The sequence below is a fragment of the Aulostomus chinensis genome, chromosome 11 (assembly GCF_037954235.1).
Source record: "Aulostomus chinensis isolate RoL2024-O1b breed Wild chromosome 11, RoL_Achi_v1.0, whole genome shotgun sequence".
Classification (NCBI taxonomy): domain Eukaryota; kingdom Metazoa; phylum Chordata; class Actinopteri; order Syngnathiformes; family Aulostomidae; genus Aulostomus; species Aulostomus chinensis.
The window spans coordinates 20,015,837-20,031,408 of NC_141330.1; the positions used below are offsets into that span (position 1 = coordinate 20,015,837).

Consider the following 15,572-nt stretch of genomic DNA (forward strand, 5'->3'; position numbering starts at 1 on the left):
TTGGCCAGTAGATCCGTATGAGCACATTTTTCCTTATCCCCATCGATAGCTCTCAGGGAATGGTATGGCATCCGGTTAGGAGTGTAGTTGGACGACTGAGACGTTACCGCTTGAAGAAGCGGATCTTGCAGGATGTTGCTGACTTTGGATGACACAGACACAAGAATAAATCCTTTTTAAATACTTCCACTGTTGTCATCAGAGGTAGAACTATGAAGTTTTAAGTCAATCCTACCATTACAGCCAGTATCTGGAGTTCCTGTTAATTGTGAATAACAAAGGAGGACTTTAACTGCAAATTAATAATGAGTACGGTTTCTTTGTGTGTGTGTGGGGGGGATTATTATTATTATTATTATTCTGATTTCGTGGTTGTGGTTTCCTTTCTTGGACATGCAACAGAAAGGGCACCTAAATAGAAACATCTGGACTAGACAGTCACAGTAACTGAGACTCACATAATCACACACCTGACGAATTCTGACAAGTTACTGCAAGAATGTTGATATCACATTGGGATGTATTTCAGTGCCATGCATGTGCAGGAGCCACTCACCTACAGAAAAGAATGAAATGACCACTATTAGGTTGCACAGCATCTTTAACCTGGAAGAGAAAAACCCTCATCATTGAATTTTGTTTTACACCCACAACATCAGATCAGTTCAACAGGGTGAGAGGCAGGGTTCACCCTGGACAGGTCACCAGTCCATCTCAGGGCCAACACATAGAGACAGACAACCATCACACTCACAGTCACACCTACAGTCAATTTAGAGTATCAATCAGCCTCGTCCCCTCTTGATGTCTTTGGACTGTGGGAGGAAGCTGGAGTACCAGAGAGAACCCACGCAGGAACAGGGAGAACATGGAGACTCACACAGAAAGATCCATGCTGGAGCCGGGGATCACCTTTTTGCTGTAAGGCGACAGTGCGAACCACTGCACCACCGTGCGCCCAAGTTCCAACATTTAAAAGAAAAAAAAGTGGAGAATTAGAGAAGAAACTAAAAGAATCAACCTCGCTCACCTTATGGCAAAGATCCCTCACCACGTCTCCATGTAACGTCATCGAAGCAACAGCTTTATTTGTACCCTCCGACCCACCTGTATGAAAATGCACTCCTCTCAAGAATCATTGTCTCTGCTGGTTGAGTTCCACACTCATTTCAATAGTCAAAGTATCTCCAAACAAAATTTGCTTCTGTCAACATGTTAAAAGTCCAAGGACGGCAGTAGTTAACCATTACAGCACAAAAATTAGCAGGTGTGTACATGCACATGCAAACATCTGTTTTCGTGGTGTCTGCCTCCAACAGAGGCCACTTTACTCTCACAAACAAATGCATCACTCCAACTGCTGTTGAAAGTACCTCCTTGTACTCCAATCACGTGTAGAGATGCCACTGTGCTCCCACCACCTGCTACCTTACCCTACGTTTGCTTGACAGCTTTTCAAAAAGAAGCAGTAGTAAGGAAATTAGTCGAGTCAGTGGTCCTCACTCGATTCAGTCCATCTGACCTTCATCAGTCTGAAGGTGTTCAACCAAACTCAGAGGATTGTAGATCAAAACATTATTCACAGAGATCCCTTTTGTTTTATTTTCCTTGCCAATAAATCGTTTCCTTTTTGTTTTGTTCACCGTCTCAGTCGCTAAGTGATGGATCTTCTCTAAACACGTGCAACACACTTTTGCTTTATGTGATGAATTCCGTTTTTGTGTTAAACCCTGTAATGCTGACTCGTTCACTGTAAGCTTCTTCTTAGAGGCATGCGGCTCTCAAAGGTCAGATTTTTTTTCTTTTTGGGGGTTTCCCTAAGATTGTTGTGACATCCACTGATAAACACAACTTAATCAATTTATTAATTAAAAAAATGGACCGTATTTTAAACTTTCAGTTGATTTATTATGAGTTATTATGTGAGACAAAGCTCTCGCAGAGCCCCTGACTTACAAAAACATACTTCATTTTTCTTCATGCTTATGATTTATTCTGCCTGTTTGTCAAAAACAAAACAAAAAAAATCCCTAAAAAACTGCCGAACAAACTCCGTGTAGATGAATAGAGGGAGTTTGTGAAACCTGGTCAAAGTCACCCCTCTTTGGAGCCGTCCTGATAGGTCATCCATTGTCACAGACTCATGATTTAAAGTTAAAACAGGTTACATGACTTTTATCCGTACAACTTTAATCCCCCCCAAATACATTCCAGTTTTTGTTTGACGAGGTTTTGGGGGAATTTCTGCTTTTAAAATCGGTGTGTATTGCGCAGGCTAGAGGCTGAAATTTCTCTGAACCTTTGCCTAACATCCTGAGAACCACAATGTAACCTTTCCACACTTCATTTCTTCACACACACCTAGGAACACCTCTTCTTGGGATCGACTATTGTCACTCACAGTAATTTTTTTGACAGTTTTTTTGTTTGTTTGTGACAGGAGTTACTGGAACAACCCTGCAGCTCTCCACTTGACTCCCCTTGTTATATTTCTGCAGGCCTTTCATCAGATTACAAAAGCCCTTTTGTTTTTTTTAAAGAAGTCATCTTTTCATCACCTTGAATGGATATAAAGACATCCTCACAATCCTCCAGGTATTTAGAGGCTTAACAATTGGAACAGACCGGACAGAAGAGACTGTTTTGATAAGAGAAACCTGTTTTGGCTGCAATGCCACCCCTTCAAATGTGAACATGAACCTTCAGAACTGTTTAGTCACGCTGGCTCCATCATCACGGAAAGTGCAAAGGTGTCATCGCCATGGCAATCAAACAGGTGTCGCCCAAAAGACTGAGACTTTAAAGGCATTCTTTGAGTGAATGACACCGAACCTACAACAACTTACTTCCTCTGATGCTGCCCCACAGCATGGCATAACATGATGTCACTTCCTGCTTTTTAGAATGCAAATGCTAACTTTGCATTTCTGGATTCTGAATGTCAAAGAAATGACCTCATACCCTCAGCATTACAATGCTAATTACCATTAGCTAGGCGTTAGCATAGCAATTCTGAGTCTTTCAGTCTTTGACACTTTAAGTGCGACCTGACACCTTTACCACTAGAACTAGCATATGTTGGCCTTTGCACACCGATGCTGACTTGCTTTATGGGATTTTGGACATCCTAGGGATGACCTCACACCCTGAGCATTACCACGGTTATTAGCTTAGTATTACCGTGCTATCTAATTGACTTTTTGTGTATTTCATGGAGGATACATGACTTCACACATTTACAACTAGCGTTACCATGTTTTTGCATTAGCATACTAATGCTAATTTTGTGTTTCTAGATTTTGGATGCCATAGAAATTACCTCACACCTTGGGTTTTAGCAGTTTTGGTGGTTTTTGGCCATGTGACAGCTGCAGCGTGATCTGTGAGACTGCAAGCATCACACGCTAATCACAAGCAATGTCTGCCATTGGCCTGTGAGTGCACGATGTGAAAGGGGAGATGCGTTGAGTCACAAGCCTCAGAATTTCCCAAGGGGGAATTTTCTAATTAAAGCTAAGGTTTTGAAGCATTGGCAGTTTTCACACCCTCATTTGTTCAAGTACAGGAGGGCCACACTGACTGGGGGATCCTGAGTCATTTTCAGGCCAGCATGGAGATGTATTCCCTCCACCTAGTCCTCTGTCTGTACCGTTGCCTCCTTCCAGCTTGACATGCTTGGAAAATCTCCCAAGGGAGACCGCAGAGTGGCATCCTGACCAAATACCCAAACCACCTCAGCTTGCTTCTTTTGACACAAAGGAGCTGTGGCTCTACTTTGAGTCCATCATGGAAGACTGAACTTTTTACCTTTCCCTAAAGAAGACGCCAGTCACCCTTCTGTAGAAACCTATTTTGGCTGCCTTCTGGCAAATGCGGATGGCAGTAGCAGAGACACTTCAACTCCTTCACTCTGAGTAAGGACTCATTCCCTATCTGAAGTGGACATCGCACCAGAAATCCATTAGAAATCATTCCAGATGTATTCTTCCTCTGTTGTGTCAAAAGTACAATGTAGAATGGGTTTTTGAACAAATGAATTGGATTTTCATGAGGTTTAATGTGCTGAAGGCCTTGCATTTGTTTTCACCTACTTACTGTCGTACAGTTTAATTCCCTAATCCCTATCAGTTGTGGTACTAGGTACTAGGGTTCAGTCTACATCTGTATCTTTTATTTCAAATCATTATGTCATGCTCCACAGCACCCCCACAGGTACTGAAACCGAGCAGTTTGCCTCAATTGTAAGTTTATAATAAGTAGTTAGTGAAAAAAACAACAACAAAACTTTAAGATGTTTCCACTTTCCCATGATGTGCTTCACTGTTAGCACTAAAGAAAGTTAGGATAACCTGGCTTAAATATTAGCTACCTTGCTAAGCTATTTAATAATGTAATGGTAACATTACAGTACCTCAAAGTATGAGTACGTTCACTCAGGCAGCCGCATGCTACCAGACTGGATAAGACCGGAGCAAATTAGGTTAACGCTTCCTCGCTGTGCAAAAAAGTTGTGTTTATTTGCAGCACCCTGAGAGAACCCACGCAGGCGCAGGGAGAACATGCAATACTTGATATTGGAAAAAAATCCATGATAAGACGTCACATTTAGATGATATTCATATCAGGCCTAGTTTAGTTAAAGCAGTGTTAATACAAACTGTTGATAAAGATGAATAAGTCAAAGGGATATTTTACCATGAGTTCTATTGATTCTACTCATCAAAATAAAAGCTGTAGTGATTAATAGCTGAGTCACAATAATAACAAATGGGGATTGTATCTGCATTTAATCCACAGTGGTAGAAATCAACATTTTACTCAAAAGCGCACCATTTGATCAAAATTTATTGGGTTTTGCCCTCAAACAAGTATAAAATATAAATCCTTTCTAAAACAAGCTAAAAATCAAGCCAGAGCCTCAATAACAGCTGGGGTTTAAATAAACATTGCACAAAGTGTCTGCCTCGTGCCTGGCAACTACAGGCTGAGGGCAGCAGGAGCCAAAAGAGGAATCAAAGTTTGCTTAAGCTCAAGCTGTTCTAACACATTTTTGATGTGCAGGCAGAGTGAAGACTTATGTAGATGGAAATGTCAAGTTTGGTAGACACCGAATAATGTCAATTTCATCTGTTCCCCCAAGGGTCTGAGCCAAAACATTAAGTTTCCCCTCATAGAAACCTCTCAGGTTATCAAGTGTATGGGGAAAGGACACCAGCTGTTGGTGGATTTTTAAAGGACAGCACTTGATCTAATTCCTGGTTTTACAGATTAAAATCCAATCAAGGATAAAAATATTTTGACTTTGAGTTCAGTGTCAACATTCAAGGAAACCTGTTGGGTAAACTGAAGCAGGGAAAGCAGATCAATTTACATTTAACGTTAAAACATGGCTGTAAGAGGCAATTATTGGGGTTTAAAAGTATCAACAAATTGGAAAGTGCAAGATTCCATTGGAAATATCTTAAAAAAAAAAAAGACTTGCATGAGTACAATTCTGCCAAAGTGTATTTTGTCAAAAAAAGCTGTTTGCTGCATGGTAACAACATTTCAATCTCTTGACTGCTGGAAGAAACATTCAATCACTACCGGTCTACATACAGAGAACGAGTGCGGACTACAGCAGGAGTATAGCAAAGGATACAGATATGGTATACAGTATGTGCATAGGAGGACTACTCAGATCACAATGTTAGCGCTTAGCTCTACTGCACTAGGTTAACTGGAGTACATGAGGTGACACGAGATAATGATGAGTGTTGAATAGAAAATCACAACTCAGTGAAAAGACAAGCACTTTAGCAAACCTGGGAGACGGATAAAATAAAGAATAAACGTGTAACGTGTTTTGATCATTTAGCTCGTATGGGGCTAATATTAGCTTTTGAGATGTATGAACAGCAACCTCAGTTGGATAACGGACATCAAATCATTAACAGGTAAACTTCCATGAACTGAATTGGTACTGATTAGAGCTGCAACAATTGATCAATTAGAAAAAAAAAATAATCAAAGAATGAATCATAAAATATGTAGATAATCAGTTAATTGTTTCAGTTATAGTTTTTCCAGCTGAAGTGTAATTAGTTGGTTTCACCCTACAAAAATAATTTGGATTTAGGGTTAACTGCTTTCTTGTCATTTATGAGTAAAATAAGTCTTTTGGAAAAGAACAAATGACTGAGCAGCAGAAGTAGAGATCCTGGGTCTCTCACTGAAAAATCACTAAATCCTGTATTTTCCACCATGCACTTTATTTGCCCACTAAATGCCTCTCCCAAAAATTCACCACCTCCCCTTACAAGATAAGTGATGGCCCATTTGACATCATGTGGGTTACTTTTTTAAAGCTCCATCCAGACAATTTGGTAAAACTTTTGTGTGAGAACCCCTCCAAAGGACCTAGGGTGTTGTCAATTAAAGTCATTTTAAATTACATTTATTGTAATTCCATTTAATTGTATCTACTCCAGTAAAAGTGCTTGTCCTTTCTACTGAGTTCTGATTTTATATTTTTTTGCGACCAAATTACCGAAAAAGCCACGCAGGCAACACTGGTAGATTCTATTTCACAAGCACAGTTCTATAGTACATAAAGCATGAGTGTGTGTTGTTTAACTATTCACTGATGTTTGGACACAGTTGTAATGACAGTTTTCATAGATAGAAACATTATACAACCATTCAAAACAGCGTAAAAATTGTAAATAAAGACCACACTGTAAAAGACACGGGGCAGCTTAGACCTAGCTAGCCTCTGGACCAGAGTAAGCTAACTGTCTGTGGCATGTGCAGTCATTAGCACACCAAACACCACAAACCAAATACTTGTGATGGCAAAGTTTTGAGCAAATGCTAAAATGTTGCTCAAAATGCAAGCTTAGTAAAAACCCCTCCAGTCAACAGGCATTGATCGATGTTTCCACAGATTTTGGAAAAATTTGAAAAGCAATAATAAAACGATACATGTCCATGGTTGCAGTCACATTGGTATGGACCACTAACTGGTATTATTAAAGTTGCACCAAAACACGAGTTTAGCCAAGGTTATGAAACTACTGAGTCAAGTATACCAACCCAAACATCGTATGTACAAAATGAGCAGTTGTTCTTGGTTATTGCATGCAGTATTAGACAAAATGTATATCTGAACATCTTTGAACTTTGCCACACTACAACGAACGTAGAGTTTTCAGCTACTCCGGTAGCAATAAACTAGCTAGCGTAGTTGGCTAACAGCAAGCAACTTTTCATGGTTAGTCCACGGTAAAAAGGTTGGGTACCCCCGGTGTAGTGTGACAATTACCTGATGACAAGACACAATTGAATTCAGAACAACATGGTTTTACCATGGTGAAGGACTTACAACGGAAGTCTCCACTGTCAACCTCAGAGTATTCAGGCATCTTTTAGTATGAGCAAAAAGCAGAGTCCTTTCATGCATTACCCAACAGGTTGTGACTTCCCAAGCATTCACAAAGTATCACTTCTTTCAAGAGTTGGTGGAATTCACTTCAAACAAGTGCACAGGCCATGTAGGCACATAGGTTTGTCTGCAAAGCTTCGTTCTAAGTTGCTCCCCCTATCTGTAAGGAAGTGTAGTCCAGACAGCTTTCGGTTAATTCTCCTAACTGTAGTAAAGTTTTAGGAGGAACAGTATTTGGTAGACTTTCCACCACAGAGGGATTGCTGTGCTTTTTCTTCAGGCATCACAACAATTCCTTCCACGACAGAAAGCGAAATAGCCCATGAATGTCTTTTGAAGATGTCCTTATAGCCCCTTTTTTTGAAACAGAGAACTGACAGGACACTGCCAGCATTTACATAAACATGTCCTGGGAAGTGCACACCACGAGTTTATCCATTCATCATTCAATACTGGGCTGGAGGAGAGGGGACGAGTCCCAGGGCCGTTAGGAAAGAGACAAGTGGAGATGAGAGACAGTTCCCGTAATTGAAAGCCATAATACAAAACATAAGACATGTGCTTTTTCAAAAATATATAAAAAAAAAACGTGGCTGAAACCGTGCAATTTAGCAAAAGAAAGTGTCAGGTGATTGTTCTACTCTTTTTTTTGAGTCTATAAACACCCATCTCTCTGATGACACAATTTCATAAACTATAACATTAAGAGTCCCCCTCCTTAACACACTGCAGAACAAAAAAAGGCAAAAATACTGAGCTGATTTCATTTTTAGTCATACAAAGAGATTTGGTCTTTCTGAGTCATTTCATGGTAATGATAAATGACCGATAAGAGATGAAGGTGCCTAATCAGGATTTAACCCACTATTCAGTGGACGAAGTGCACTTCTTTAAAATTGTTTAGGTGCTTCACAATTGTTTTCCTCACATCACAATCAACTCTTCCACAACTGCTCTGACACACCTTGGCTGATTTGATATTCACAATCATACCAAAACTTGAACACCAACAGTAAAACGCCTGGCCGCTCATATTCTGTTTCTCTTCCACCCCTACGCTCTCTCTCTCACGCTTTTAACTTTTTTGTGAGTTGATGTCCATTGTCCTTCATGTTTGTGTGTTGTACAGCATATGGTGATTGAGAGGTGGGGACCGTGGGTTGTGTAATATCACAAAACATCAAAGCCATCCAGTCCTAATGTGATGTCATTACTACAGCACGAGCCACCACACACTTCATACGTACAGAGATTCATTCATCGCAAAAGTGAGAAAAATGTAGACACACACACACACACACACACACACACACACACACACACACACACTACGTGAATCTCAAAATTCAGAAATGTAGGGTCAGTGCCTGTTCAAAATATGTCAGAGTGATTGGGGGGTCAGACTTTGACCTCTCACTGACTGTATTAACCAGCTTTAATATCTTATTGAATTATACACTTTTTCCTGATTACAGAATGAATGTTTGAAGGTGGGGTGAGTGGTTCGCCATTAAACGTTAATAACGTTTAAAAAAAAAAGAAAGGAAAAAAAAGTGCCATCTTTATGAGCTCATCAGACAATTTACAAGTAGTTCCCTTCTTATCCAGCAGAGTGTGCTCTAAAATTTCCATCAGGTTGACCTGTTGCAATCGCTTTGATTTAACAGTAAACTCAGCTAATGGGCCTGTCTTAAGCATGGCACAAGCTGGCGCTCAGTCAAGCGCAAATGTCATTGCTAGTTTAGCACCAGCGCCTTGTGGTCAAATGCTGTTTGTACATTAAAATGAAATGTTCAATTCATAAAATGGCTGCAATGGGGCCCTTGTCAGACTGAGTAGTGAAGTAAAACAAAAACAAAAATTCAGTCTCAGTGTCAGGCTCAGAAAAACAAGCATTAGCAGCCAAACTTAGAACCAAACATCCAGTCTACCTTGGGCACCTCTGCGGGGAATCAGCAATGCATGTGACGAGGTTGACAGCCATGGGATGAATGTTTGTTGAGATAATCGAATAGAAGACACACCAAGATATTTGTTGGTTTACAGATAAGACGATATTTAGTGTATCACAGCCATTACAATGAGCCATCCTACACAATACCTAGCCCTGGGAAGTTAAACATTAGTGTCCTCCTTCTTACAGGTCACTCATTGTTTAACAAACCTCCTCTTTAACAGTCTGGGAATGATGAAAAAAGAAAGAACGAATCAGGCCAGCACTGTCTTTGGGTTTTAGGTGCAGCCCAAAACTCAGGGATGGAGGTGAATGAAAGAAAAAGGGAATTACATAAAGTAATCAAAATAAAATTTGATTTAAAAACAAACACAACTAAATTCAATCTGGGGTATCCATTTGCTGTCCCATCTTGCCTTTCCCTGCTTGAGGCCTTTGGCTGACTGACTCCGATGTCAGAATTCATCACTGAGATCTTGTGAATCCCTTTCAGTTATCGACATGCTTTAGGGAACAACAGTCGAGTTAACAGTTCCCAGATCCGAACAAAGATCAAGAATACACAGCCAAGCTGAAGAAGGTGGAGACGATGAACAAGCTCTCAGAACAGAGGTTGAAGTCAGGGCCAAAGGGCAGAGCAACAGGTCAGACAGAGGGCAGTACCTGGACCGGTAACCACAGATGCAACAGCAAGAAGGGAGACAGGCTGAGCACCAAGGTGCCCCAAGGTCACTTCCTGATTCCAAAGAGCCCCATGAGGCCAGCAGTCCCAAAGAAGCAGATTCACTATATGTTGACCCACTGGGGGTTCCAATGTACCAGGGACCAAGAAGCGAGGGACGGATGACCCATTTAAAAATGAAGAGTTAGGAGATAACCTGCTGCCACGAAAGTGTCAAGAGTCCAGTGTCACTGCCAGGCTACACCACGTGATATGGAATAGCACGATACTGTAACTCTTTAAATCTGGCTGAGAAGTTGTTCTGTTCCTTTAAATGGGAAGGCACACTGAACATCACAGCAAATTATGTAAGGGCGGTGGGGGGGGGGGGGGGGGGTTGACTCTGATTCACTATTCAAAAATTCTCAATAAAATCACAATACCCAAAACAAACTACATCTTGGAGGAGCCTTTTGGCATGATTTTATGTAATGACCTGGAAGCTATGACTTTGATGAGGAATATGACGAAGGGTTGAGAAGTATGACGTTGTGTCTGGTGGCAAAGGCTTTTACAGACTGGCAGCTCAAATTAAGTATTCTGCTGAACTTTCTGCACAAACATTTGTAAAAAGTAAAAGTGCATTTAGAGTATCAATCAGCCTCGTCCCCTTTTGATGTCTTTGGACTGTGGGAGGAAGCTGGAGTACCAGAGAGAACCCACACAGGAACAGGGAGAACATGGAGACTCCACACAGAAAGATCCTATGCCCGAGCCAGGACTCAGACCTGGCACCGTCTTGCTGTGAGGCGACAGTAATAGTCACTGCACCACCGTGCTGCCCTGCACATGGATCCCCCCCCCCCCCCCCAAAAATGTAATAAACCTTTTCATGGTTTAAAAAAAAAAAAAGGAGTTTCTTTCTTGTCCTTTCTTTCATCAGGAGTTTTTAATTCTTTGATCAAATATGGTACGTTCATACAATGGTAATGTATGATGGTGACTCTTCACTGCACCAGAATGAAAGGGTAGGGTCCCCCGAATCACATAATTGAATACTTAATCGTGACTGAGAGAATGAGCTCAGAAATAGCTAAACATAAACCTACGTCCACACGCTTCCTTGACTACATAATCATTAATGAGTTAAATGCAAAATTTGGTTATTCCACTGCTTGTGCCAGTAGTTTTGAACACTTTCCAGCCTTTGGAATACCACAATAACATTAATAGCTGTGATAATTTTGGTCCTAATAATGGTGAAATAAAGGTTTATTGTGTCACATCGATGTTTAAGGATGCGTATCAATTCAAGCAGCATTTATTGTATCAGTAATGTCAGTGAGTCGATCAACTCAGCAACTGATGTCATCTTTGTGCCTCAAGGAAGGGCAATGTCGTGTCTGAAGTCAGGGGTCTGAGATGATAAACCGCTATGAATATCAGGCTTCTGGATCTTTTGTTTGTTGGATGGATGTTGTGATCAAAGCAGTATAGTCAGAGGCTGTCAGGGAGGTTTTGTGGTGATGTCATACAGCCCATGGCCCTGGCCCTCAAACAACACGTAGAACAGTAGATAATAGTGGAGGGTGTGGCCCTTTAATTGAAGGGCAGTGCAATAGATGAAGGGGCAGGGCATGTACTTGTAATGACATGCTATGATTGGATGGCTTTTACGTTTTGTGACATCACGCAACCGATGACCCCACCCCTAAAACAACTGGGAGCGTGTTAGTGTTGAATGGAATGAGACAAGAGCATTTATTTGTCGTTACACTGCTTTAGTACCTCGTCTGTGTATTATAGAAGTTTATGTCTTTCATGTCGTTGGTGTATGTAATTATTCAAAACTAGCATCAAAGGTATTCCTTTTCCTATGTGACATATTTTGAACGGGCACTGTGTGCTATTTCTCTAATAAAGTAAGGAATCTCAGTCGCTGTGTCTAAAAATCCATTCAATCCACCAAAGAGCACATTCTAGGTGAAAGCACTGCATCTTAATACGCCATTTCTTCCTCCATTACTGTTTGAGTGCTGCGCCTCACAGTGGTCTTGATTAAATTCACAAATGTGGCTCAACTTGTTCACTACATTACAACAATTCAAGTTTGGCACAGCATACGTCTCTCCAAAGTTTACATGACCTCCTTTAAAATGTGACAATACCACATTATGTGCTCTATAAAACACAAATAATTAAATATTAACTTCAATTGCAGTGCATATACTAGCATTTTTCCATCAGCAATTTTTATGCGGATGTTAAGTTAAAAATATATTTCATTGCATTATAAAGGGAAGACTTGAGTAAACATCCTGCGTGTCACTGGCATTCATTCAGCTGTAAGGTACTGTGTCATAGATCTGAAGGATGGACTTTGTCATCAGCTGATACGACCTCTGTGACTGTCTTTCAAACAGGTTGTGAGGACCTTCAAAAAGCTGGGAAAAAAAACCTTTTCATTAAAAATTCCAAAGTTTACAATAGATGTTAGGCGCTAAAGGTGGACAAAGCATTTCACTTGCTGGAACAATTCTTTGAGCCACCTGGTAAACACAATAGATGATGTCACATGAGTAGAGAGTTCTGGAGAAAGGGTGAAACATTTGTGAGAGGTTTGAATTTTGGCTTGTGTGCTCACAGTGGCACACATGTAACAAACCTTTCTTCTAAAGGAAATGCAGCATTGCTTGTGAGTCATGTCAAATGTTCATAAAAAAATTAACAGTCAGCAATCATCAGTTGCTCTGACAGAAAGATGCACACCGTCTTTAGGTAGACCTTTTTTTGGGGGGGGGTGTAAATTTCCTCTGTCTTCATGTTCATTTCTGAAATATGGTGAACTGCTGTTTTTCTTTATCGTTTTCATGAATGTTATTTTCACTTTGAATTTGCTGTGTTTGCTAAAAACTCCTTTCTCAACTCGTACACGTTACAAATAATCAATCGGCTGAGTGTTGACATATGGGGGTAAAGCTGATAATAATTTTTTTTTATCATATTGATGTTTTTCAGAAATGCAGATCAGTGGCAAAAAGTTTTACATTTAGCTAAATTTACTTCCAGCATTATTATGTAACATTCTGTTATCACGCACCGCACTTCCCACAATCACTAGTCTTCAGATACTGATAAGGATTTCCTGACGCTACGTGATGGTTCCCAAACCTCGCTGTCATCCGTGTCGTCTCCCTCGTTATCTTCATCCTCCTCCTCATCATCGTCATCTCCCATCCCTGCGCTGCTCTGGTCCTCGGTGGCAGTTGACGCCTCTCCATGCATCTCGTCTGCCCCCTCCGCTCCTTCCTCTCCATCCACCTTCCCTCCAGTTGACTCCTGGAAGGGATCTGAACCCATGTCCAAGCGTCTCTGGACTTCAGCAAACCATTCCCTGACCTTGATGTAGAGAGAGAAATAACTTAGCTGTGTGTTCTCAACCTTGCTGTGGTCAGTCCATAATGATTCAGAATTTTAAGGCTTTTAATAATAACGGTCAATTTAGAGTATCAGTTAGCCTCGTCCCCTCTTGCATGTCTTTGGAGGAGCTGGAGCTCGAACTCGGAACCTTCTACTATTTAAAATTTAAAAAATTCAAATAATAATGTGTAACATCAAGGGCCTATCTCAGCAACAATTTGACATTTTTTTGTTCACTGTCATGGTTCTCATGGTGTAGCTTTCACCCACCGCAAACTTTTACTATTGGATGGCAGCTTTCACAACTAGAGCCCTGTCCTCCTGCGTAAACTGGACAAGTGTCTTAAGGTGTCCAATGCCTTAGAGTCAGTTAAATGATAAATAATCTGAGTGTAAAGTGTGGCACAAAGTGCAGAAAGGATGTCATTAGTCTCTGAAGTAGGCATACATGTGTTTTGGGCATGACACAAATGTATCTCATGTCATCTCCCATTCCCTTCAAGAGCCAGGTGACATGGTGTCATTCAGGTTGTGTATCAACTGGACAGAAAATCACTAGGACAAAAAAACACTGTTAATCAAACTGACATGGACCAAATGAGGAAGGTGTGAAAGAGCCCTGCAGGTGTTTTTGGTTATAATACTAAAAAGAGGAGATTTTGCTTTGTAATGATTATAACGTAACTGAATACATTCAAAAGCGAACAATCATCATCTCTTTACCCGTTCATAGCTCATGTTGGTCTTGTTAACAAGCTCATCCAGGTCTTGCTCGTTGAGGAAGCGGTATTTCAGGTAGTACTCCTTCAGGATCTCCCTCCCACTCTTGAATTTCTTTGACGAGGGAGCTCTGTCTACATCTGCACTGGAGGAGGCTGACCTCCTTGGCTGCTTTCGGGTTCGGGACCGCCCCCAACCACGATTTCGTCCACGTCGTTTTCGACCACTTCCCATTTTTTGACCTCCTCCACCATTTGGTCCATCCATGTTGCCACTTTGGTACTGGAAGAACCATTTCAAGTTACCGTTCTTCCAGGAGTACCGGGAGTCCCCAAACCAGCTGACAATGTAGGACCGGGGAAGGGTACTCTCCTCCGCCAGCTGGTCATACTCCTCTGGTGTGGGCCACTGGGTCCGCACAAAGGCACTTTTCAGAATATGGAGCTGCTCCGGAGTTTTTTTACTCTTATCTTTGATGTCTTTGCTGGTGCTGCTGGTGGTTGGCATCTGCTTACTACGGCCGCCGGGAGGAGTCTGGCTACTTTTACGAGAAGAGGATGCAGAGCGAGAAGAGGTGACAGCAACTTCTCCGGCTTTCCCTCCATCTAACTCCATTTTTCCTCCCTCAGAAGAATCTGGGGAGGAGGTGGTGATAGACGGCATCTTTCGTCTCTCTGTGAACCACGCATCGATCTCCCTGCGTGTGAGTTTAGTCTCTGTTCTAAGGCGGCTCAGTTCCTCATCTGAAGGGGTGCTGTTCTTTTCAAAACTCTCCTCCAGCACCACCAGTTGCTCTGGGGTCTTCTCTTTAAACTTCTGCAGGGTGAAGTCTGGGAATGGATTCCATGTCTTTGGCCGTGTCTCCTTCTCCTTCACAGGAGGCGTGTAGGGAGGATGGGGAGATGTAGGGGTCTCGTCACTTGAATCAATGACAATGGTGGTGTTAGCACTGCTACTACAGCTGCCACCTCCTCTCCCACCTCCATCATGGAAAACAATGACATGGCTGTTCTTGGAGTTTCGCTGGTTGTACCTGGTGTCACTGAACCATTTTTTGATCTCTCCTTTTGTCAGGTTGGTGAGCTTCATCAACCGGTCGATTTCTGCATCACTGACAAAGTGGTTTTTAAGGTAGCTGGCTTTCAACTCTGCCAGCTGCTCCTTGGACTTCTTAGGCCGCATACTGAATGTGTCAGCGCTCAGGGCTGAGTTCTCCTTCAAAAGAGAAGGGGAGAGTTATATGTTAAACAGTCTTCCATGCGGCCATTCTGAACACAAATGTACCTGCTGAGAAAAAAACGAGGCTACACATGTAATGTAGGAAATTTTTGTATCTGAATACAGAGACAATAGCACTCAGACACGAAGTGCTACCTTTGTTCACTGCTGAAGCG

The 15,572-nt window shown here is 41.5% G+C and overlaps 1 protein-coding gene across 2 annotated transcripts in view; it reads right to left on the reverse strand.

Annotated features, from left to right (window-relative positions):
- Positions 1 to 15,572, reverse strand: part of zhx1 (zinc fingers and homeoboxes 1) — a 21,878-nt gene continuing 6,306 nt past the window's right edge. Inside the window, exons 7-9 of one of the 2 annotated variants that reach the window (XR_015118584.1) lie at positions 14,182 to 15,393; positions 236 to 13,437; positions 28 to 142 (exon numbers count right to left, since the gene is read on the reverse strand). Coding sequence is in view for 1 of the 2 variants with exons in the window: in XM_086218995.1 (XP_086075121.1) it covers positions 13,156 to 13,437; positions 14,182 to 15,393 (1,494 nt within the window). In the remaining variant the exon portion in view is untranslated. Of the gene's footprint in view, positions 13,438 to 14,181; positions 15,394 to 15,572 lie in introns of both variants that reach the window. The other variant, XM_086218995.1, reaches the window with a different exon arrangement.